This window comes from Hyperoodon ampullatus, assembly GCF_949752795.1.
Source record: "Hyperoodon ampullatus genome assembly, chromosome: 8".
NCBI classification, from domain to species: domain Eukaryota; kingdom Metazoa; phylum Chordata; class Mammalia; order Artiodactyla; family Ziphiidae; genus Hyperoodon; species Hyperoodon ampullatus.
The window spans coordinates 80,323,841-80,350,937 of NC_136921.1; the positions used below are offsets into that span (position 1 = coordinate 80,323,841).

General features: G+C 35.8%; 1 protein-coding gene across 1 annotated transcript in view; it reads right to left on the bottom strand.

The window, feature by feature from the left end:
* Positions 1-1,563: 1,563 nt before the first annotated feature.
* Positions 1,564-27,097, bottom strand: part of COBLL1 (cordon-bleu WH2 repeat protein like 1) — a 172,919-nt gene continuing 147,385 nt past the window's right edge. Inside the window, exons 8-14 of the mRNA XM_079710748.1 lie at positions 23,851-24,004; positions 23,072-23,146; positions 16,630-16,864; positions 15,522-15,616; positions 10,290-11,869; positions 8,217-8,393; positions 1,564-2,507 (exon numbers count right to left, since the gene is read on the bottom strand). Of these exons, the coding sequence (XP_079566874.1) occupies positions 2,421-2,507; positions 8,217-8,393; positions 10,290-11,869; positions 15,522-15,616; positions 16,630-16,864; positions 23,072-23,146; positions 23,851-24,004 (2,403 nt within the window). The 3' untranslated portion in view covers positions 1,564-2,420. The remainder of the gene's footprint in view (positions 2,508-8,216; positions 8,394-10,289; positions 11,870-15,521; positions 15,617-16,629; positions 16,865-23,071; positions 23,147-23,850; positions 24,005-27,097) is intronic.

Here is a 27,097-nt window from a genome sequence, read left to right on the forward strand (position 1 = left end):
GGAGTAAAACTTGTTTTCAAACCAGTTTGTACTACAAACACAACTGATGCTTCCTATAAATCTCCCCAATCCGATCTTCATTTCTTGATTCCCACCAGCAAACCTGTGTATTTTATTTTTTCTATATTTACAGCCATAATACATAGTATCACTTTGCATATTTTATATTTTATATAAGCATCATAAAATAAGCATTGTTCCATTGTTCCTTATTATTTTTGAGTTGTATCCATGTGATATGCATAACTCTAATTTGTTCATTTTGACTGTTGTACAAAAGTCTATTATATGAATATACTATCAATGTTTAGCGCTCGTTAGGACTCCTTTCTGCTGTTTATATACAAGGCTGCCATGAACATTTTGATGTCTCCTTAAGCACACACATAAGTACTTCTTTAAGGTAACATGATAAGAGATCTTTAATTTTACTAGATATTGCAAATTTGATGGTTGTGCCAGTGTATTTTCCCACCGACAGTAAAAGAGTTCCCATTGCTTCACTGCCCTTGACAACACTTGCTATTTTGAAACTTACATTTTTACTAACTTGATGGGTGTGATGTGGTACACCTCCTTGTGTTCCCTTGATTATTACTGGAGTATTTTTTTCCATATGTTTGTTAGCCTTTCAGATTTCCTCTTGTAAGAAATACCCTTTGTTTTTTCAGTTTGTGCATGTTTCTATTCAGTAGTCTTTTCATGAATCTTAGAAATGTTTACTTTTTTTTTTTTTTTTGGCGGTACACGGTCCTCTCACTGTTGTGGCCTTTCCCATTGCGGAGCACAGGCTCCGGACGCGCAGTCTCAGTGGCCATGGCTCATGGGCCTAGCCGCTCCGTGGCACGTGGGATCTTCCCAGACCGGGGCATGAACCCGTGTCCCCTGCATCAGCAGACGGACTCTCAACCACTGCGCCACCAGGGAAGCCCAGAAATGTTTACATTTTTATAAATTAATGCTTATATATATTAAAAACTTCTTGTGGCTTATTTTTTCATTTTTATAGTATTTAATGTACATATGTTTTAAATTTTAATATTTGTAAATGTACCATATCTTTTATTACTGTGCCTTTGTCTTATTTAAGTAATTTTCCTATGCTGAGGTCTGAAAAATGTTGAATATATTCATCTAAGTTTTAAAATACTGCTCTTAAAAGCTGTCTTTAACTCAAATATATTTATTTATGGTTTGAGTTAGGAATCCAAATGTATTGTTTTCCAAGTGGATAATCAAACACAGTTTTTCAAAAAGTCACTCCTTTCCCTATTGGTTTATAATGACATAGCTTAGGTTTCCATACATGAGGGTCTCTTCAAGTCTGATTCAAGGAAATAGCAGCAATATTTAACTTAATGTGTACTTGCCATGTGTCAGGAACTCTGCTAAGCATGTTATGCATTTTGGAGTTAGAATACATGGGCTCATACACACCAGGGAGCCCTGATAAATGGTCGGTCTTACTATATTACTTATTTGTTTACTGGCTGATGGAGATGTGTTCATCAGGTGAAGTGCACAAATATGTTGATTGACACAAACTGCATTTTAAAACGCATCCCAAATATATAACTTGCTTTTATTAAACGGGAAAAAGCAACACATTTTCCAAAGAGGCAGATATCCCAGTAGCTTTAGTAAAAACCAACATAACATCAGTTTGTTTGACAAGGCTTTTAGAATAAATGAGCAGTTAAATTTTTAAAGTAGGAATTGAACATCAACAAGCTCTAGACCCCAGAACAGTTACAAGCCAACAAATTAGGCATTGTTTTGCTTAACAATTTTAGCTTTAATGTAAATATATATTACTATTTAGAATATTAGCATCTGAACTACATAATGACTATCAATCACTTTAATTAAAACCAGGATTTCTGAAACCATAATGTTTATGTTTAGAGGATGGGGTACCCACCCCATAACATGTTATATCCATCAATGGACTATTTATTATGGGCTTTAATATAACATAAACATTTCCAATTAAACTGTAACATTGAGGCAGCAAATGTCAGATCTATGTTTGCCCAGTTATTTATGTGTCATACAAATATATGTCTATGAATCTTAATTTATCCCTTTGTCTAAGTCACGATTGTAGAGAATGTGTCAATAAGTGAAATCAACAAAAGGTGACTATTTCTCATTTGAGAAAAATGAAAGTCATTAACACCTTGTCTTAAAGTTCTAAAGCAGCATATTCAGTTCTTAAGGCAAAAAAGGCCAAAGATATTATTATAAATTATAAATTCTGGTAATTCTTCTTTTGGCATTAAAAGCCACAGCACAAGTTCTTATGCTTTAATAGATAATATATTAGTGTACATCTGAACATACATTTGCTAACATTCTCCATCAGTATGAAGTCGTTCTGTGCAATAGAGCTGGTGAAGTGCGGCATGGCAGGGCAACATTTAATGGCCATCCTGGGCATCAAGGGACATGGAGTGGCTGAATCTTGACCTTCCATTCACAGATACTGTATTTGATGGAACTGTAACCTAAGAGAAAGAAACACACTTTGCACCCATCAATTTAAAATGGGACAGCTGTCTAATTTTCAATTTTCAACAATTACCACATTTTAACTTCTACTTAATTGTAAATGCTAACATTTAGTATTTATTATTCAATAAATTTCAAATAATCAAGAATAAATGTTCATTCTACCATGAAATTAAAAATGAGTTATTTCCACAGCAAACAAGTTAAATAATCCATGAACACACCTTAGTCTTTACAAAACTACCAAATCAACTCAAAGGACAAGAGCACAAGCAGACTGCAGGCCAAGTTGTTAAAGCGCATTTTTAGCTAGATTAATTCTGGCCCCCCCAAAGTACCTTGGAGAATGTAGAAAAATAAAGCAAATTCCACAAAGCAATGAATTCTATAATTTTCATATTGATGATATATATTAACTTGAAGTTACTCCCCCAGGTACCCCTCATTTATAAGAAAAACTAGCTTTGGTTTTTAAAATGCCTTCATTTGAAGGGCTAAAAAAGTCAAACCTATAACTGTTTTGCCAAAACAAATGCAGAATGAAAAGGAGTTTATTCACTAGGGAATAATCTCCTAAGTTCCAAAATTCTATGGCAAAGTTTCCTATTTACAAACTGTAAGGGAATAAAAAACACTAAAACAAAATTTCCTAAATAGCTTGAAATTTCAACATTACTTACAGGAATGTAGAAGAAAGTTATCTGGATTCTGAATAGTAAGTAGGTATAATATTTTGAAATATTACATATAAAATATGACAATATTTTAAGAAAAATGGTTCATCCCTTGATTGTAATTTGACCAGTTCAGCTTTATAACGAAACATTATCCTCTTTTCATAAGAAGAGAACTGAAGTACAAAAGGCCACAGATTCTGCCTAGCAACAGAGTAAGTTAGTGAAAAGGAAAATAAAGTTGGCAAATTTAGGTTGGCTTTGGTTTTCTGGTGCTTCATTTCTTGCCTTTTACTAAACAAAGATAGATCATCTAAACTAATCAATTTTCTTGACTGTCTTATGAACCCAGGATGGAGTAGAGTGGTTGACACCATCCACCTGAAATAAAATAGCTAAGCAGAAAAGTTGCCACCAAGGGAAGGAACACTTACTTATCTGCACCCTATTCAGTACTCATGTGGGGCTACTTTCCAAGTACAGCCAACAGACAGACAGGTAATGGCTTTTTGTTATGTAATCTTGGTCTGAAAAGTCTCTCTGTGTGTGAGGGGTTATTTTTGTAATTCTTGCCAAAGTTGCAGTTCTCATATCCTTTGTAAAGTAAAATAGAGGAAATTTGGTTTAAGCATTTAAAAAACATACTGATGGTTCTAAATGTCTATAAGTAAAAGATGTTAATTTTAACATCATTTATAGAGTGAAAAACTAGAATCCAGTTAAATGTCTACCAGTAAGGAGCAAATAAGCTATGGTTCATTCATACAAATACTATGTTGTCTTTTTTTTTTTTTTTGGCTGCACCACGCAACTTATGCGATCTTAGTTCCCTGACCACGGATTGAACATGGGCCCTTAGCAGTGAGAGCTCAGAGTCCTAACCACTGGACCACCAGCGAATTCCAAATACTACATAGTTTTAAAAGAATAGCATAGATATGTATGTAATAAAAGGGAAAGCTTCAAGAGATAGATATATATTTAACAGTGTTTTACAGAGGATTCCATTTTTGTTAGAAAAAATAAATGTTTATATATGACAAAAGTGGTCTGAAAGGTTACACTGTACTCTATCCAGAGCAGTTACTCTGGGGGGAGATGGTATTTTGTTATTTAAAAATTTGTTTACTTAAACTTCAAACATGAGAAGATATCATTAGAATACTATTCTATGAATTTTTTGAGGTCAGAGACCTTGTCTATTTTAATGCCACTTCATACCTACTTCATACTCATAGTTATTTTAGTGCCTGGTCAGTGTAACTCGATGACTATTTCTTAGATGAAATATGGTAACTTTTTACAAACATTTATGAAGTATAAAAGTATTGCTTGAATTTTTTGAACAGTGACCACAGGACACTAGTAATAAAGATATCTTTAAAAAGTAACTTTAAGAATTTACTGATGTAAGCATCTACTAGTTGACTGTCTACCCTTGAAGTTCAAGAAATTTTCAGGAATATTCACATAGCTTTCTTACTATGAAACCATCATTTATTTTTACTTTTAAAATACATGGAAAGAGCTGCCAACCTGAAACACTTGGACTGTTCAAATTCAAACCAAGGAAATATGAATAAAAAGCAGACTAATTAAACAAAATAAGCCAGGAAGATCCTGAGTGACTTATCCAGGTTTTCTCTTCCCTTCAGATTTCTACCTAGTTAACGATAAGTTTTATTTTCTGAGGAAACACTTAATACCAAGCACTAAATATCATTCATCAGTTTATTTTCAGACTTTTATATTTACAAACCTATATTCTCCTTATAATAGTGTAATAACCTTAGTAAGTCGAGCACCAACAAGAACCAAAAGCAGCCAAAGAAGTTCTTGTGTCAACACAAGTCAATGATAATAGATGACTTAATCTCTTATTCTCTGAAAACAATTTGCTGTCATACATACATCTTAACATCAAACACATTTTAGAAAATACTGTGCTAGATTTATTAATGCTTTATATGAAGACAAATCGCTTTGACTATATGTGGGTTGACTTGGGGGTAAGGCATGGGAAAAAAGCCTTAAGAAACATGAAAAGTCACGACTACATTTACACTAGAGCAATCAACTAGATAATTGTTCTAATGTGAACCAACTATTTAATGAAGGTTAATTGCTCAAGTATGAACAAGAGCCATAAGGCAGGTTGGTACCTGGAGTAAAAGTGAACATTTGGGTGCCAAAATACAGGCAAACACGGAGCCAACTTGCTGATGAACAATCTAAACCCACTGTCAAAATCACTGGAGATTTTATTTGGCACTGTAACTGCTGTTCTATAAAAGAAATGTTAGAATGTAAAACAAACCAGAAGAAATGTTCAGAACAGGACAGAAATATGGGACTTAAGCAAAGATCACAAGAAATTAGAGCCTTCTTGTGTCCATTTTTACCACCTTCTGCAATTTTTTGAAATATAATACACGTACAGAGCAGTGCACTGAACAGCCCAATGAAAACAAACACTGACATATATGTAGCCCACCACCCAGGTCAAGAGAATACTCCCTACTCCAGCTCCCTACTGGTCTTGTCTTTATTTAAAATTTTGACTTTATCGTGGATTTTTGCATTAATTTGTATATTTTTAAATATCGCATTAAGATAATATTATCTTGATTACTAATTTTTTTAGTTCCCTCTTAAATTGTGTGCCCGTCTTGCTCTAATACACCCCCAACAGCACTTCTTCTTCCCCTCTGGAAGTAACCCTATTGTGATTTTTATAATTACTTCCTCACTTTTAAAAATAATTGCCACCTATGCATGCATCACTGAATAATATAATTTAGTTTTGCATGCTGTCAACTTTACATATCTTTCTATGTCTCTATCTACATTGTTCTGTTGTGTGTATTTTATCCAATTTATTGCCATTTGATAGTCGATGCTTTGAATATACCACTAGTCTACCATTTGGGGATATTAAGGTTATATGTATTTGGAGCTATTACAAACAATGTTCTTCTGAGTCTTGGTATATAAAAACGCATTTTTAGCATATATAAGTAGAAGTGAAGGTACTGATCATGGAGTGTAGATATCATGAACTCTACTGGACCCTGTGTCTTTCTTCAGAAGGAAGAAAAAGGATTATGTAAGGAATTTTCATTAAACAGAGTTTAGGAGCTGACACTATAGGGAGTCAGAGCTGTCAGTAACCTCCTACTGAGAGAGAGAATTTAGACTCAATAGAACCTAAAGTAATGAGTTATAAACAGGATACAATTATAGGATCATCATTTAGGGCCTGCTTTCCGTGTTGATTCACATCCAGCTCATTCTGGAAGCAATGAGAATTTTATACGTGAAGAGACTGCCAAATCGGAGCCCATAAGACACCAAGTATACAGCTGCTTGCCTGTAAAATTCTGTTGGCCTAAAAGGCATTTCCAACTTAATGCACTGTTTTCTGCAATTAGCTTACTGAAACTGATTAATATATCCACTGACTTAGTACAAAGGCACTGCAGTTATTTTCTGTTCTCCCATGAGCCTGAGGTACCACTGTTTCTCAGTCCCAGGCTATGAACACCCAGAAGGCAGAGGCTTCATTTTATTCAATTTTGTATCCCCAGTATCTAGTACAATTTTGGTATTTTTCTGCTTTAAAAAAATATTTATCAAATTTATTGAATTGAGAACTTTGAAACTCATCCTTAATTTACAAGATTAGAAACAATTAGAAATAGAATTATTTTCATAAATGAGAATGTACAGTTTATTTACAAGGACATATTCCCCCCCACCCTCCCACAAAATATAGATGTCATGACCTGTGAAATGCCGATTTCAATATTCCTTTTGGTTTCTTTTGTTTTTTTGCTGCCTGGCACCTTAATTTAAACTCTACAAATAATCCACAAAATTCAAACCTACTCCCCTGAATTATTCCTTCATGTTTCCTCCACTCCTGACAGCACACAATATTTTGCCTTGTCACCATGTGTGCCCAGATGGGAGCGCCAAGTCCTCTGTGGGAACGGCCGTCACCCAGGGCTCCAATGAAACCCATCCAGGAAGCTGGCTGACACAGGCAAGGCTGGCTGTGTAGACACGCGAGGATGCCTCCCCCCTTCTTCTATCTTTGCAGCATTCCTGTTCCTTGGCAGATTTCATTTTTGTTGAGTTCAGTGTTTTGCTCAACAAGTCTCTTACTCTTCTCTAAATAGCTTCTAAAATGATTAGAGAAGGAATTCACAAAATGAAATGCCTAGGGAGTCAGTGAAATAATGAGTACTTGTCTTGGGTGTTGAGGAACTTGCAACCAAGATGACTAAGGGAAGAACAAGAAAGACATTTAGGGAAACTACAGCCTCTGGGAGGTCCAAGTGAGGATGCCAGGCTCAAGGCTGCACCACATCCTCTTTCAGAGGATGAAGGCGACAAAGGGAGGAAACTCATCTGCACATAATTCCCTGTGACGCTTTTTGGTGTTTGCCCAAGAAAGGGGCACACCTCCTTGCTCTCCTACATCAAGGAGAAGCTAGACTCTGGCAGGGCATTATTAAGATTGGAATTTCTGCATTAGATCTCATCTAAATTCTCTAGATTTTCCCTACATTATTTTGGTTTAGCCTATAAAACTCCTCCCCCCGCCCAACCACCCAATCCCACGTATGGTAGTAACTGATGACTGTAGGAGCGATGACTGAAAACTTGCAGGCTCCTACAACAATGCAGCTTTTCTGGAATAAAGGAGGGACTTTCTTTGCAAAAGACTCTTTCTTGCTGTGCTAACACAATTTTTTAAAATAAGAGTCCAAGGCACTTTCTATATATAGATATATAATAATGAGCAAAACTAGTGTTCTGCACCTGGCCCATGTTTTGGAAAACAGACCTGACATATTTTTAAGTACTCTCTCAGCTTATACTTCAAAAATGACCCCTGACATAAAAGAGTAACTTCTGGCATCTTCCCTATTCAGACTTAAAAGCCAGAAAACAATTTCCCCTAAGTATGAGTTTGACAATGTTGAAAATAAACCCACTGTCACCCATCTGATAAAGAAAACTTACCCTTTTCAACTTGGCAGCAGCCTCTCCAGAACGAATTGCAGTCAGCAGACTCTGTCGGATCTGTTCTGGGTCAGAGCTTTGGAATGTTGAAGAACTTTGTCTCTTAAGGGTGAATGATGGGCCGTCAGTCAGAGATGGCGTTTGGGGATTCTGTTCATTACGTACAGAGTTATTTTCCTATAAAAATAAATGTGAAATATTTATATGAATACCAGGTGAAGAATGGGCCATTATGCAAAACATTTTCATCATCAGTAGCTCTTTAAGAACCACCATTTGCCTCACTGGTGTTTTATAAAGACTCAGCTCTGTTTCCTCATCCACTGAGTTATCTGCTGCCAGAGCTCAGCTGGAAGATGAGGGCATTACTTTCCCTCATCTTGAACTCAGGAGGCTAAGGAAGGAAAGTGATACCTCTTTTTGTTTCACAAATGCAGTGGTAATTTTACTGTCCTTGAGTCCTTGAGTAAATAAAATAATGCCGATTTCTCCAGTGAAGTTGGCTAGAAGAGCCAAAGTAATAATAAAAATTCCACAGACAAAAAAAAAAAAAAAAACCATTTTCATAGTTCCAATATATTAGTGTTGTGAAATTATTTTTGATGGTACAAATGGACAAATATTGGTAATTTCATACTTGTTGAACCTAATGTATCTTCTAATAAAGGAATATTAGTGACTATATAACAGCTTATTTTGTGTTTCTGGAAGTCACAGGGGCTAACTGATGGCCATGTTTTCTTTATTTTTCTCATGAGACTAAAAATAAATATTAGAAATTTCCAAATTTAAGAATCAAAAATTTAATTAAACTTCTTAGGAAGGAATATTTAGTAAATGATTTAACTGGCAACTGTATTCAAACAATCTTAAAAATGTCTTTTTCGAACTGCCAGATGAGTATCTTTATAAAAGATGAGCTAAACAGAACTCAGGCAATGGCTCAAAAACTGTATTATATAAATCAAGCTTCTGTTGTTTAGAAATGGTATTCCATTCTAAGAAAAAACCTCAGGCTTTATTCCCAAGTAAAGAATTAATCTCTGCATCATATATCTCTTCCTGATATGATATCAAAGTAATAAACATAAATGTGAAAACATATGAAGAAATATTTTTCAAGGTAAATATTGCTTTAAAATTATGGAAAAGTCTTTACTTGGCAATATGGTTAATGTTCTGTTACTCTGGGAGTGTTTGAAAAAATAGTATAAAATGCTTCTGGAACTGTCATACAAATATGAAAGTATTCTTTAAACACTATCAGAGTAAAAGTACACAATGTGTTTTTTAAAAATTGCATGGGGATTATCATAATTCATACTGTGAATTTCTTCCTGACTATACTACTTGAATCTAGCAAATTATATCATTAGTTGATCAAACATGAAGTCAACAAATCCCTTTTTTGTACACCATTAAGGTTAGATGGTGGTTAAGTGATATTTTGCTCAACATACGTATAACTGGAAAGTTGATACTGAATTAACAAAATGGGATATTAAGAAAATTACCTATTTAAACTCTGGTTTTAATTTAAATTATATATAACAATGTTTGGTAAGCTCAGGTTGAGTGTATATGATAGAAAATACAGAGCTGAGAGATGTTTGGTTATTTTATCTAGTCTTTGATACTGCTCATGTTTTTATGTAATTAAAACTATTTTGCCATTATGGAGAATTGGAAAAGAAAATAAAGTCAACCAGACCATCCAGAAAAGTTATAAACAAATTGAGATAAGCAAAACACAGAAAACTAGAGAGTCAGAACTATGGACTAGTACACTATACAAATGTAGGAGTAAAGAAGCTTTAAATTTAAATATTTCCTAATGATACAATTATATAATGATGACCTTATAGTAATATCTGATCAAGTTATAAGAATTATAATAACTCTGAGAATAAACAATCAGATTCTGTGTATTACTACTCTTTTCTTCCTACAGTAGCTTGATAGTAGATTATGAATTCAGAGTTAAGCAACACACAAACAAACCGACATGCTTTGTTAACCCCGTTGAAACCATGTTGTATAAGAATCCCTTACTTTTAAAAAGGTTACATTTACCTTATCTTTCACACCTGGTTGTGGGATGTCCACAAACGTATTTACGGAAGGAATCTTCCCTCCCTCTGTGTCAGTTGGAGCTCGGGCGGATGCACCTCCGACCTCCTCACTGCGTGACCCTGTACGACCTTTGCTGAAAGACTGTGACCGTTTCACCACAGCGAGGGCAAACGGTGAAGGAGCAGAGCTGGAGTACGGTCGAGGGGCACCAAACGTTTTCAGAGTCTTCAGGTTAAGTGTTGCTAACTGACTCTTGGGAAGAGGAACAGGTTTGGGGGCTGTGGGAGGGGGAGAGGTTTCAGTAGGCTTCTGATTGCTGTCCTCATCAGTGTTTTGAATGTGTGGCTGTGGAGGAGAGTGAGTTGTTTTACTTAAGGGAGAAAGAGCTGGCTCTGGAGGAGGTACTGTATCCTTTTCCACCTCTTTCTTTATTAGTTCCTTTGGAGTAGGATTAGGGGCAGCTTGAACACTCTTGGCAGCTGCAGATGTCACATAATGACCTGAAACTCTTTTTTGCATCTGCAAGAAAAAAGAACTTGGTTTGGAGTGGGGATTTGAAACCCGAGATTTAAGTTTTGACTCCAAAATACTGTTTATATCTTCCAAATTTGGCACAAAAGGAGCTGTGCCAGTGTCTCTCGTCATTTTGGGAGCAGGTTTCAGAGGATTTGACATTGTGCTGTGGGTAAAGCTCTCCTCACTTTGCACCTGATGCTCTGTTCTCAGGGTAGGCTTTGGTTTCAGGTCTGCTTCTGGCTCCTTTGGGCTTTCAGAAATAACAGGATCTTCTGTTTGGATTGCAGTTAATTTCACATTCTCATGAGTGTCCTTTTCTCCTAAAGTATTTACCTCCTGATCATTTTTGTACCCTATGGTTTCCGATTCCCAATCTTTCAATATTTCTAGAGATTTGGGAGGCACTATTTTGTAAGTAGTCATCCCAATTTTGGGTATGTACTCTCTTGTAATTTCATTTGAAGGTTTTGGCTTGGGATTATAGTCTTGTCTGTAAAATGGATAATTCTTTATATAAGAAGCTGTTGAATTTTTATCAGTCCCATCTACAGGAGGCAAAAGATCATCATTACCATGTGCACAAACTGGATCTTTTATGGTGAGTTGCTCTTTTGTATATATAATTTGGGGGCCCTGACTCTCAAATTCTCTTGAGGTATCTAAAGAATCTTGTGGGCTTAAAGATGAGTGTTGAGTTGATTTGTTGTTACTTGAAGTTTGCACACTTTCATCAACTTTGACATCAGACAAATTACGATCTTGGTGATTCCCATCAAAACTGTCACAGGAAGGGATTGTCTGAATTGCTGCATCTTGCATTTTTGTCTTTTCTGCACTAGGTTGAATCAGTTTTTGATCTGGTGCTGATGAAGCAGCAAGATGATTTTCCTTGTAACTTCTAGCAGTATCAGTTTTATATACCTGATAGTTTGATAGTCTGTCAACTTCCATGTCCACATTGTTACTTTTGGCAACACCTGCTACATTGATTTCTGTTCTCCTCATTCCATTTTTCATACTCTCTTCTGTGTTTGTTGGAATGACAATTATTTCATTTTGATCTACTGAGAGAAAAAATATAAAGTATATGAAAAAAATAGAAAACCTCAAGTTTTCAATGCCTGCCTCCCCCAAACTGAAACAGGTTGATTTGAATTCTATAGATAATTTTCAGCTACCAATTATACAAAAATTATACAGGTAGTGGCATACAGAGAAAACAGCATGGGCTTTGATATCATAGAGACCTGAATCTGGAATCAGCTTGACTAATTACAACCTGTATGGCCACATCATATTACTTACCCTCTTTGAGCCTCAGTTTGCTCAGATGTAAACAAAAACATGTATTATATATATCATTTATGTAACATGCTTATTAGGATAGTGTATTGCCCAAAACAAGTACTCATAGAAGATAGCTATGATTTTTCTTTTAAACAAAGACCATATTTCAGTCATTGTTAAGAATGACAAAAGACATTGACAAATTTTTAAAAATGTTTTTATTCTTCTATTTTTTTCCATTTTGATTCTGTCTTTTCTATAATTCCTAGTATATTTACATTTTATACCTAACATTAAAAGGGAAACAATCCCAGCAAATGCTATCAGTTTTAATTAAGGAAGACAACAAAACCTTACCTTTAAGAGTTGAAGTAAAAACAGAACCTAAGTTGATTGTCTTATTAATTAGGTGCCCTTGCTAAATACTTTTAGAGGACTTTGTTTTCAGTCACCATATGGGTGATTTCAACTACATAAAAACAATCATGTGGGTTTTGATTTTTCTCTGTGAGAAAAAATAACTATTTTTCTCATGTCTGAATCCAGGTAGAGAAAACAACTTCCCTCTCCCCAGCACTACCTTTCCTCTTAATTTTAATTCAGACTTCCTGAAAACAAAAATCATTTTCCAGTGTCTAGGTTAACAAAGCAACAGTTGCCAGCCAACAACATGACGGCAAAGAGTTGGAATGAGGCATCTGGAAGGAAACACAAGCTTATGAATGTGTACCACGTGTTTTGTACTAAGCCAAGTGATTTATATACTGTGCTCCTCCAGCCATGAAGAGTTATTTCTTCTGAATAACCAGCTAGCCCTCATCTTCAAAATCCTCAGTGGCCTCTCCTTTCAGATATGATTGTTTGCACAGCACAAGTGAAACGTGAGCCTTGGACGTCAAATTGTGAAAGGATGTCAAGTATTTCTCTATAGTTTTATAATCACTCACTTTCATCTATAAGATAAAGTTCACTGCCTAAAATATATCATGAGCTATTTAAAATGGGTCCTTTGTGAAAAAAGAAAGATATGCATGCAAAAAAAAAATCATGTTGCCAGGTAAATTTGGATACAATTTTTTTTAATCTTTATATTTTTAGACCCTGCCTAACTGCACAATTATTTGATCATGGTGGTTATATTTTCTATTATGTTGCAAGGTTCCTATATTACATATATAATTTAAAAATGGAATTCATTTTTATTCTTCCCACATAAAATGCAACTGGTTATTTGAATACATATTGTCTATTCAAGTGATTTCTTTTCTCAGTGACTAATAATTATTAACTTCTGTGATTTATAAAATTAAGGACACGTGATTAGGAACCACAGAAGAGACACATCTCTGCCTGTGTTCCTATTTACTTGGTTCTTAAGTGTTTTTAATATCTATATGAAAAGTGGTACTCTCAATGCTGATATGAGCACAAAAGAATTTAAGAAATGGTCCCGGCACCAGAAAATGAGCCTAAATGTATTTCCTTTTCTCTTTCTAATTTTTCATTTTCCACTGAATATAGGTATATCCCAGTTGCAGAATGGAAACAGTTTCCAAAAGAAGGTAAATCAACATAAAAAATATACTTTAAATTAAATCCCCTCTAACAAACCCTAATTTACTGGTTTTAGAACTCTAAGTTTCTATTTTTCACATTTTCTGTGGGTTACACCTACTTCACCATTATCTAACTGAATTTCTCATCAAAATTTCACAATTTCAAAATTTTCAATGATTGTCAGGCCTGGAAACCTAGAATCACTCCTGAATTCATTAGCTAGTCCATCCTCCTACATATCGATGATAATGCCAATGAAATGTCAATGAATGAACAGGCCAGTTTTCAAGAATGGCCAGTAGAGGGAGAAGGTATATTTTGTACTATACTGTACTTCCCCCTACTCAACACTGACACCAACATCAACAACCTGATGAAAGGATGATTTAGATAAGTATACAGGGTAGGTTAAAAAAAAAAAAAAAAAAGGAGAAAAGGAGAATAAAACTAGTTTAAGGATAACAAATTATTTTAAAAATCACCTAGAGTTGACAAGGGTCATTGTAAATCAAATGCAAATCAAAATAAAGGTATTACGGAAATGTACTTGTGACCCTAGCACTAATATGATGCCAAAATCTTAGCAAAAATGATTTAATTTGACTATGATTTTTAAAAGACGTAAACAGCTTTTAAATCATGACTTCTCAATAGAAATGCTATTGCCATCATAGCGTATGTTGTAAAAAACTGAGTCAAGAAGAAAAAGGGGGGAAATTATATACAAGTATATAAGTTGTACACTTGTATCTCAGGATGGTATTGACCATGAGGAAAATGAGTCAGAGACATATATTCAAATTAACCAACACATACCACATACATAAAATGACATATCTATATCTATCCATCTGTCCATCTTGTTTGTGACATTGGGATAATCCATGTTTTATATATATATATATCCCTATGTTTTCTATGAATCTTAACCTAGTTTTATATATTAACATAATAGATTGGACTATGAGAATAAGCACTTTCTTCATACCCCCTTAAAATACCATTGTGTCTTCCTTGCATCTTCTATTTGTATAGTATCATTTTTCTGAAATTCAATCCTAAATATATATTTTAACCATATCTCAGTATTCTGCTATAAGGAATTCAAACAAAGTATCAGATATAATTTCTATGATCGAAGACTGTCCAATCCAATTGAGTAGTCGAGACAGAGAACTACATGGCTTCTAGTAATCAAGTAACAGAATAAGTAGCAGGATTTGGATAATAGTTGAACGAGTGAAGATAGGTGGAAAATTATTTTCCAGGCAAAGATAAAAATGAGCATAGGCCTAATGATAGAAATGAGTGAAATATATCATGAGAAAGAGAATAAACTGTCTTGATTGGGGGGCGGGGAGTGGGAAATACTGGTAAGCACTATTACATAATTAGATGGTTTGGGCCTGAAAAATCAGGCAGACAAGTTTCACCTTAGGTATAGCAACCCGACTATGAAATAAAACAGGCTTGGGTTAGGGAGTCAGTAGAAGGAAAAAAGAGAAGTAGATCATAAGTATACACAGAGTATACATCTTTAAGATCCAAGATCTAGGTTAGATAATCTCTAAGATTTAACAACAACAACATTAGAACACATGGTATTTAGAAGCACATTTTGGAATCAACACGTATTGAACCCATACTGCCTGAGTTCAAATTTGAGGTTCACCACTTACTAACTGTGGTACCTCAGGTGAGTTACATAATGTCTTTGTGGCTCTATTATCTGTAAGATGGGACTAAAGTAATAATACCCATAAATGAGTTAATACACAACATTCAATGATTTAATATATAAAAAGTGTTTAAGGTCCTTGGCACATAGCTAGTGCTATGAAAGTGTTGGCTATTAGTGTTTATAGAACTCACCATTCTCCTGGTTTGGGCCCGGTGACCTCAGGTTTCTCACACTGTCAACTACCCTCGCTTTGTCGCTTGAATTACATACCATAATGTGTGGTCCTCTGTAAAATATGATATTGTATGTTATATATTGAAACACACACACACACGATGATAAAACAGGCAATAATTACCAAAGACAGATGAACTGGAATAATCATCTTTTTCTGCCAAATATTAGAAATTTAATAGCAAAGAAAGAATACAACTGAGAGGAAATGCTGCTATGAAACATTAGCTTTCATATGGTGACCCTGTTACAAAGAAAGATGTAAGAAGCTTGGTAAAATGGACACTTTCCCCAAGACAGTGTCTTTTTGTTATTATCAATTATTATCTTTTAAAGAAAAAGGAACTAAATGAAATGTACTCTCATAGACATTTTCCTTGCATCTGGCAAGGTCAGCTTGTGGCAAGTCAGGATGTGAACTGACTTCATTGGGGGTTTTTTTGGTGACACAAGAGATTAATTTGGAGACAATCTCATGCAAATTATAATAAAACTTTGATAAAATGGTTTATTTTGCCTACTTGATTTCATCTTTATTCATAGTGTGGCATTTCTAACAGAACGTAAGTATACTTTACTATAACTTTCGATTCCTAGGACCAAGGGGAAGGTGCATTCTCTGCTTCATAAAGTTGACTGTAAAAATAATATTAGTGATTTAACATCATATTCTAAGAGGCAGAATTGTTTTATATAGCAGTTAGTAAAAATCCTTCAGGAGCATTTGGTGAAAATTGAAAATTAAATATTTCATTTAGGCCAAATAGGTAATAGGCAAAACAAACGCAACACAAACAAAAATGCTAATCTTCATACAAAATAACTACATGTTATGGTTGATCTGCCACAGGGATACCAGAACTGTTGGATTTGATTTTATTTAAAAACAATCACATGTAAATTAATACTTTATGAATAAACATTTCTTTAAATGGTTGTAAAAGGGATAAAGTATAAGCTAAAGAAATGAGTCTATTTGTGTTTAAAATATCAGTTCTACATTTCAGAAGACTAGTATCAATTAAACAAACCACCACCACCACGTCTGGCATACAGACTACTTACTGTCCATCTGTGTTTCTAGTTCCTTGTTTTTCTTCTTTGGAGTTTTGTGAGGACTCTCCAGTATCACTGCCAAGGGCTGAGTCAGGATCATTTTTCAGTGTATTTATTATATCAGTAGATACAGTAGGAATGTCTTGCGACTTCAGAGAAGTATTTTCAGCCTCATCTTTAGGCACTTCACTCAGTTCTTCCTTTTCATCTATCTCTTCAAGGCTGTAATCAGAGCTTATTCCAGCTACAAAGAAATGAAGATATAATCCTAAATATTAATTTGCCTCATTCACCCTGTACAATCCTGGCAAGGAAGGAATTTTTAAAATAATAATTAGTTGGACTCTTTTAAATTCTGATTCAAAGCTAATAGTAAAATACTTTTCTAATGGTGAATAATTACATTAACATATAATCAGATTATCTCAGACATACATTTCTAAAAATAATATGCTGTCTCTCTCAGTTTTATTCATGGTAGAAAAAAAGAGGTTATTTAAGCTCATAAGCTTCAAGTTATATATTTCATTTAAGAATGTATCTTTCAGTTTAAATGATTTTTACCTTGATGCAATGGCTTTAAATGTAAACAAAAAGAACACGAGATTTTTAGATTGGCTCCAAGTGTACTTATAAAGTTTGACTCAGTAATTATCAGTACCAACTCAGATTGAGAATTATCTGAGCATCTTTTAAAAATACTGATGCTCACCTCTAATCCACATCTGTTAAATCAGAATCTCTGAAGGGAGGGACCAAGAATTTTTTTAAGGTTCTTTCAGGTGATTCTAGTGTGCAACCAAGGTGAAAAGCGATTTACTTAGATGCTTAATATAATTTTTAATATACAAATAGAAAAACTATTATGCAACGAAAATTAATTTTAACTCCTACTCAGTTTGATTCTCAGAGGCAACTTCCCTGAACAGTTTTTTTTCCTCTATATTATCAGAAAGTATAATGAGCATATACCGTTTAAGCAGATATACATACATTTCCTTCTTTCTCTCTATTCTTGGTTTATTTAATATAAATGGGAGCATAATATACCTGATATTTTACACTAACTTTTTTTCCCTCCACTTAACTATGTCTTAAAGGTTGTCCCATATCAATATATGTGTGTGTGTGACTCTTTTCAATAGCTGTGGTTAGTATTTCATTGAATGAAATTGTTTTATTATAATTTCTTAGCACTAACACCAAATGGCCAACAAGGTAAAAGAGGAGACATCCTAAGCAATTGGTGTCCACACTAGCTGTGAAAGTAAATTTAAACCAAAGAATGAGGTTCTGGATCTTTGCTTATTTTAATATAATTCAGGGCTTCCCTGGTGGTGCAGTGGTTAAGAATCCACCTGCCAATGCAGAGGACATGGGTTTGAGCCCTCGTCCGGGAAGATCCCACATGCCGCGGAGCAACTAAGCCCGTGTGCCACAACTACTGAGCCTGTGCTCTAGAGCCCGTGAGCCACAAATACTGAGCCCACGTGCTACAACTACTGAAGCCCACGCACTTAGCTCCGCAACAAGAGAAGCCGCCGCAATGAGAAGCCCGTGCACCGCAATGAAGAGTAGCCCCCACTCGCTGCAACTAGAGAAAAGCCTGCGCACAGCAACGAAGACCCAACACAGCCAAAAATAAATAACTAATTAATTTATAAAAATAAATAAATATAATTCAACACTTCCACTTACATAATAGCAGCTGAACAAAGTTTAATTTTACCACAATAGAGGGGTAAAAAGGGTAGTATAGCACTGGATTATAGTGATCAGCACATCTACAAAATTAAAAAAAAAGTTTAACGTATTTGAAGAATATGTGAAGTACTTAAAATGTATTTCTTTAATTGTATCTTTATATAGACAGAAAAGTATGCTATTTGTGCTTTTTAATAAACAAATATGGGGAATTTTAATGACATTTTTATTGTAAATTAAAAAACAGATTACTTAGAAAAAACATTAAAGAATTTGACTTTACGGGCTCCCTGGTGGCGCAGTGGTTAAGAATCTACCTGCCAATGCAGGGGACACGGGTTTGAGCCCTGGTCCGGGAAGATCCCACATGCCACAGAGCAACTAAGCCCATGTGCTGCAACTACTGAGCCTTCACTCAAGCCCACGTGCCACAACTACTGAGCCCACGTACCTAGAGCCTGTGCTCCACCACAAGAGAAGCCGCCGCAATGAGAAGCCCACACGCCACAACGAAGAGTAGTCCCCACTCGACGCAACTAAAGAAAGCCCATGCGCAGCAACGAAGACCCAACGCAGCCAAAAATAATTTATTAAAAAAAAAAAAAAGAATTTGACTTTAAGTAAATTTATATATAAAAATATATGTAGGGCTTCCCTGGTGGTGCAATGGTTGAGAGTCTGCCTGCCAATGCAGGGGACACGGGTTCGTGCCCCGGTCCATGAAGATCCCACATGCTGCAGAGCGGCTGGGCCCGTGAGCCATGGCCGCTGAGCCTGCGCGTCCGGAGCCTGTGCTCCGCAATGGGAGAGGCCACAACAGTGAGAGGCCTGCATACCGCAAAAAAAAAAAAAAATATATATATATATATATGTATATATGTATATACTTATAAATCTTGCTTTATCATGACATGAAATAGTTATTTAATGCCAATGTACAATATTATGCCTTTACAATAGCATATTACATCTATACAGTAAGAGTATATTTACATAATTTGAAAACTGTGTATCAAGGAAAAATGAAAGGCCATTATGGTTTAGATGCAAGTATGTTTTATAGATGGCTCCTTGGTATATATTAAGCTCTTTTGGAAATTATATTAACTGAGGTAACATTTAGCAAATTACTGATCTTTCTCCCTATTTCTCTCTTTACCATCACGTGTTTTACATAGATACACAACTTTTCTTTAAAAAGTCGAGGTCCTCAACTTTCTTTAAGTATGAGGTCCTCACTGAGAAACTGGTCTCAAAGTATGAAGAATGAGTCACATGTTTCAGAAATCTTTTCAAATTATTTTTCTGGGGTTTTATAACTTAGTAGTTATAAGCATCACACAGGCTTTCTTAAATATATATATTTGAACTTCATTCCTGTCATTAAAAGTCTTAGAAAAGGCTGTGATTCTTTTTAAAAATTCTAACTAAGAGCACTTTCACACTTTGTTGTTTGACTAGTACAGATTTTTTCCAAGCTTTAAAAAATATTAAATCAAGTTTGTTTTGTATGTGTTAACAGACTTATACTATGGCCAAATTTTAGAACTACAGCAATAACAACAAAACAAAGTGGGGGCTGTGAACAGTGAATAATTTTCACAAATGTTAGATCACAACTATCATATTTCAGCTTCAATATTAGAGCAAGAGATGAGCCCGTCCTCACTCTGCGTGCTCCAGAGGAACTCTATGGAAAACAAAGTGACCAAATAGAATCTCTATTCAGAAATAAACAGCATGTTCTAAGGGAAGAGAATTCACTTTCAAAGAACAGAGTATCCAAAACTTTAGTGGAGCTGTAAGATATAACAACTTCCAAAATATGTTTAGAAAATTATAAAAAATCATTTGAAATTGTAATTGTTGAAGTTTCTTTTACACTTACTTAGCTTTCTAATATAATTTGAATATATTTATCTTAATTTTTTCAGTCCCTCTAAAGATTGCAAAATTGACTGAAACAAAAAATAAAATTAAAAAATTATTTAAAATTCACAAAATATAATATGTGTAAAAGAAATTTAATTAAACTTTGTAGCATCTTATAAGCTATTAAAGCTTAAAATTTCACTAAGCCTTTTGGGACATCTTGTGTATTTTTCCTGGAGATGGTCAAAGGGCAGAATTGTTTGACAGATACTACTCTTTGCTAAAACAGAATTGTATTAGATTAAATCTATTCTGGTGAACTTTTAAAAAAAATTCATTTATTCAAAAAAGTGTTCACTGTGTCAGACACTGCTGTAATTTCTGACAGAGTTGTTTTCTCTTTCATTTTTAAAAACTGAGGTATAATTTCAGTAAGATTCATCATTTTTGGAATACATTTTGGAATGTCCAGTTTTGACATCTATCTATCTATCTATCTTTCTGTGACCAGCACCACAATCAAGATGTAGAACAATTCCATCAGCTTCCAAAATCCCCCAGGCTCCTTGGTAATCAACTCCTCTCTCTAACCCCAGCCCCTGGCAGCAATTATCCCTATAGTTATGCCTTTGCAAGAATGTCATATAAATGAAATCATACAGCATCTAGCCATTTAAGTCTAGCTTCCTTCATTTAACAATGTATTTAAGATTTAGCCATGTTGTTGCATGTATTAGTTATTTGTTCCTTCTTTTGGCTAGGTTGTAGTATTCCAACATACGGACAAACTACATTTTGTTTATCCATTCCTCAGTTTAGGGACATTGGGTTGTTTCCCATTTTTGGCAAGTACATAAATGCTATAATAATTCACATGCAGGTTTTTGTATGCACATTCGTTTTCGCTTTTCTTGAGAAGTCTTAGGAGTGAGATTTCTGGGTCATATAGAAAATGAATCTTTATTTTTATTAAAAAAAAAAACAAAAAACCCTGCTAAAGTATTTCCCAAACTGGCAACACAATTTTTCATTCCTTTAACGAGTGTATGATAGTATACTGATTTTAAACAACTGGTTTGAGGTGATAAGGACTTTTTCTGAGTCACTGAAAAATTGAATAAAGTTATTTATGATAGAATTCAAATATTACCTATGAAGTTTTGCCATATGGAAACAAAAAAATTTGATCACTTAAAAATAAAAATCCCAATCAAAAGCAATACTATAGAAAATAAGCCATGCCTAGATAACAAGAGTAGTTCAATAAAGAAAAAATATATATGTATTCTTTTATATTTATATAGTTATATGTTGAAAATAATAAAGTTCAAACAGTTTTGCCAAAAAGCAGAAAGCCAAATAGAAGAGAAGCTGAAATCCTTCAGAGCCACTGATTTTATCATCTTACATGTTGCCATATTCATTCACTATGTGATTAGGGAAAACATCAAACTACAAGAATTTCAAGTGACAAGGCAGAAACTACTATTTTTTTTTTATGAGACATTTTTACACAAGGAATCAACAAGTAACCAAATATAAATGTGATGACATCTCAATCTGTCTTAAACAAAGCAGCAGGCAGGAAAGGCCAAGTCACCTACATGGCAGAGATGCAGCAGCTACCTCGGGCGTTCCAGGGTACTCCGAGAGAGGGGCTTCGGCCGGCAGCTGGGGCACAGCGCACTGTTCATGACCGGGGAGCCCAGGGCCAAGGGAGGATTCTGCCAAAGAAGTAAAATCTGTGGAAATGGCACTTAGAAAACAGAATTAAGCAAGCAGAGACCAAGAAGCATTTCATAAGAAATTAGATATGTTAACTCACAATTAGCCATGCATTAAACAAGAAGAGGTAAAGGGGGAAAAAAAGGAAGAAAAACAGCTATCAAGCAAAGTTTGAATAGCAGCCACGTTTCTCTAATACTTCAGAAATCTCATTTCATTTATATAGTTCGATATTATTTAATAAATTTCCTTTGTGAAACAGAATGGTATCATTGATATTATTCTGGGTAAGACTTGAGAAAAATTACTAGTTACCTAATGATAGTGTTTTTAATCACAGAGGAAAGGAGAATTCTATATCAAAATCTTAAATTCCTAAATATCACCTAAGGATTAAAGATTCAGGAGCATTTGGGTGCTTCTGAGTTTTTCTGTATTTGTGAATGTGGATTATAAAAATTAGGTAGTTATATTAAGCAATTTTTATACCTATCAAATTATTTCCATGCTAAAGTACTGACATAGTAATATTCTATTTTTGATTAAACATTAGTCTGTCATATTCATTTACACCTAACTTTAAGCCTAACGATTAAGAAATTTTATCATACTTATAGCTACTAAATAGCTATTATTAAAAATATTAAGGAACAGTAGATTTTTACTGAAATTTCACTTATTTGGAGAGAATCCAAAATAAAACCATATAATAGAAAATATTTCATAATAAATTTTTACCATCAGATTAGGACAATATGAATTCACACCTACAACAGTTGCATAAAGAATGATGCTTAACACCTTCATGTAAGTTTTCTTCTGAACACACCAAGGTACATTCCTAACTAAGATGTGTCATTCCTCTTGGGGAGATTAATAAATGGCAACCTGACATTGCATAAGGAAAAGCAGGAGACCTAGTAGGAAAAGCACTCAAGGTACCATCACAGAACTAAAACTTTGATTTCTGTGTTTCACACTCTGAACTCAGGGAGGGGAATATTTTTCATTTTATACTATATAATGTGGGGAATGAAGACAAAGCATCTGTATCTCCTTCATATACAGAGCATTATGACTAGATTCATCCCTCAACTGTCCTGGAAGTTCTTTCTCAGTGGTTACATGATGTGGAACAGAGGTGTCACACCTGGGCTGGACAGGCCCTCAGAAGAGTTTGCTTCTAAAACACTGTCTGTAGGAATTGCAGGTACCGACTGCAGGGCTAGAAGACAGAAGAAACACAACTTCTGAGCAAGTCACATTCACCAATTAAACAATTCCTTAGTACCTTAAGTCACTTTTATATAATTCAGAAAAAGATAGCCCTAACCTTATTAGGAGCCACTGTACTTGTCTAGCTGTGATACAGCTAAAATCTATTTTGATTCCCAATCCTACATGTAGTCAATCCTGGAAAGGCAGTATCTTTCTGAATAGACTCACAAATTATAACATGCTCATTTTAGGATAATGGAGCTGTACAGTTTTAAATTTTGTTATGCAGATTTTTCAAAGGTAGAACAATCAGGGACTATCTAAGCACTACTATTAAAATCAATTAATTAAAAGCCTAAGTTTAAGTACTAATATTATTTAATAAAAAGATGTGATTTAGGGGCTCCCTGGTGGCGCAGTGGTTGAGAGTCCGCCTGCCGATGCAGGGGATGCGGGTTCGTGCCCCGGTCTGGGAGGATCCCATGTGCCGCGGAGCGGCTGGGCCCGTGAGCCATGGCTGCTGGGCCTGCGCGTCCGGAGCCTGTGCTCCGCGGCGGGAGAGGCCGCAGCAGTGAGAGGCCCGCATACCACAAAAAAAAAAAAAAAAAAAAAAAAAAAAAAAAAAAAAAAAGATGTGATTTATAACCTCTATCTTTTCTATTGTCTTTAAAGAAAACACAACACTAATGTTAATGGGAAAAGTAACATTACCAGTCACGTGACTATTTTCATCACTTTGTTGCACGGCTGTTTTGGAGGGTGGGGAAGGTGCTTTTCGCTTTGTCCTTTTCAAAGATGAATTCCCACCAGATGTGCTACTGAGCTGCAGAGAGCCCGTCCTCACTCTGCGTGCTCCAGAGGAACTCTATGGAAAACAAAGTGACCAAATAGAATCTCTATTCAGAAATGAACAGCAAACTTCAGGAAGACACTGACCTTTACATCAAACACATCATATGCCAATATGGAACATAATGGTCATTCATTCAAAAAGCATTTACGGAGTATCTGCCACGTGTCAGAGACGGATATGTAAAGAAAAGTATAATATGATGCTTCTCCGTAAAGTTAGGCTAGAATGGGAGGCCGGCATGTAAACAACTAATGAAAATGTAGAAGACTCATAGGCAACTCAGTTAAAAACTAGCTTTCAAAGAAAAATCTAGAGAAAATACTGGATGTAAAGTAAGAAGTGAAAAAGGGAAGAATATCTGTACATTAAGACTGGCTTGATTAATCTTTCTCTTTTTGGCACAATACATCAACGACAAACATTTCAAAAATCTATGTCTACCAAAGGCAAGGTCATTTGAGGTCCTCGACTCTATACACAGCTAATGCTCACACTCACAGCATGTGACTGTCAGCAGGCTGGCCGGTGCCTCCTGGCCCATTGCCACATCATCTTGCTCTTTCCCCTTATAACAAACCTGCTTAAAAGTGTTATTCAGTTTTTTTCCTCCAATTTCTCATCTCCCACTCGAACCCCTCCAATCAGATTTTTCTCAACCTTTGACCCATTAAAACTATTCCTATCTGTGAGATAACAGAAAATATATAATGGTCTCTGCCCACATTCCTGTCACAGAGCTCCTAAAACCCTTGAACTTTCCTAAGTGACAAGAACACTAGAAGCATCTCTTGCTCTAATATTGGTCTTGGGCCCCAGTTCCTGACACAGAGCTCCTGAAACCTTTGTAATTTCCTGGATGATAGGAGGACCTTTTGTTGTAATGAGGCAACTCTGGATGGGCTCCTGGATGAGGGCTGGTCATGGGAAAGTCATGATTAGAAGCCTGGAATTTTCAGCCCTGCCCTCATTCTCTTGAGAAGGGAGAAGGGTTGAAAATGGAGTTAATGACTGATCACGCCTATGTGATGAGGCTGCCGTAAAATCACAAAAGTATGGAGTTCAGAGAGCTTCCAGGTCAGTGCACACGTGGAGGTGCTGGGAGAGTGGCATACCTGGACAGGTAGTGCAAGCCCCATGCCCCTTCCCACATACCTTGCCCTATACATCTCTTCCATCTAGATGTTCATCTATATCCTTTATCATATCCCTTAGGAAACTGGTAAATGTAAGCAAGTGTTTCCCTGAATTCTGTGAGCCGTTCTAGCAAATTAATCAAACGTGAGGAGGGACTCGAAGGAACCTCTGATTAATAGCCCGTTGGTCAGAAGTATAGGTAACAACCTGGACTTGTGGTTGGCATCTGAAGTCCAAGAAGTGGGTCATTGGAATCTCTAATCAATAGCTGGTCGGTCAGGAGCAGAGGTGATAACTTGGGCTTGTGACTGGTGCCTGAAGTGTGTGTAGGAAAGGGAGGGACGTCTTCTGGGACTGAGCCCTTATCCTGTGGAATCTGATGTTGTCTCTGGGTAGATGGTGTCAGAATTTAGCTGAATGCTGGTATCTCAAGTTGCCTGGTGGTGTGGGGAAAACCTCTACACATTTGTTGAACAGAAGTGAAATGTTTTGTGTGAGTAGCAAAGGAGACTCACAGGGAAGAAACACACAGTAGGAAAGAATTGGGTTTTCCCTACATGGGTAGAAAACTGAGTTTTTCCTTTACACTATCAAAGTCATCAGTGACCTCCCTCATGACTAAATCAGTGGTTACTTCTTAGAACTCATTTGTCTGACATATTAGCAGCATTAAACAGTTGACCACCCTCTAAAATCTTCTTTTTCTTATATCCAGAATACTATTTCCTTACTCTGCAAATATCTGAACTCTCTGTTTCCTGTGTTGGTTCCTTTTCATCTAGTCCTTGGACATATTCTCTTTAGAATCTATACTCAGTCTTGGTAATGTCTGCTATCTCTGGGTTTCATGTATTATTTATGTTGATGATTTCCAAATTATGTCTCCATCCTGGACCTCTGTCTGATCTTCATTTAATGTTGAAGCTCATTTCAAACTCAGCATGTCTAAAACTAAGATCCTGATAATCCTCCTTTCATCTCCCCCATTAAAAATAACCCTGTTCTCACAGTCTTCCCTGTTTCAATAAAAACAGCAAGTCATTCTTCCATTTGTTCATGCCAGAAACTTTGGAGTCACCCTCCCATGTCCCCTCTCTCTCACACTCCATATCAAGTCCATCCTATTGGCTCATCCAGCTCAACTGCTACCACAGAGTGAGCCATCACTAAGAACCTTCTAATTAGATTGCTTCTTCCACATTGCTTCCCAAGAGTCCTTCCTCAATATAGCAATAAAGGATCCTTTTAAAATAAAAATCAGGTGAAGGCACTTTGTTCAATACCCACTAATAATTTCCCAATTGGTACAGAAAAGCTGAAGTCCTTGTAATGACTTCTAAGGCCATTGGCGACCTGGCCCCTAGATTTCTCTGACCACCTCCTTCTCCAGGTGTGGAGCAGAGTGAGCCACACTGGCCTTCACACTGCTCCTCAAATGTGCCAGGAGTGTTCCCACCTCAGAGTGGTTGCCCTTGCTGTCCCTGTCCCTGGAATGCTCTTCCGATAACTTAATGTCTTACCCCATCATCTTCTTCAGGTCATTTCTCAAATGTCACCTCTTCAGTGAGCTCCTCCTTGACTCCCCCACCCCACGTCAACAATTCCTATCCCTCTTCCCAGCTTGATCTTTATGATCAGCATTTAATCACTCTCTAACATACCGCAGAGTTGGCCTCTTTACCTTGTTTATTGTTGCTTCCACCAGGTTTGACTCTAAGGGCAAGGATATTTTTTCCTCCTATTTTGCTCACTTCCGTGTCTCCAGAACAAAGTCTGTCTCATAGAAGTTTCTCAATAAATACGTGTTGAGTGAATGAAATGAACCAAATACTGCCTTCTTCATTTGCAAATAAAAGGCCTTGATAAACTTGGACTAGGAGAGTATGTAAAGCTTGGGCCATTCCAATCTTAAGAGACAATGTAAGTACAACTAAGGGAAGCGGCCTAGTTCATAAGATGTTTATCAGTCAT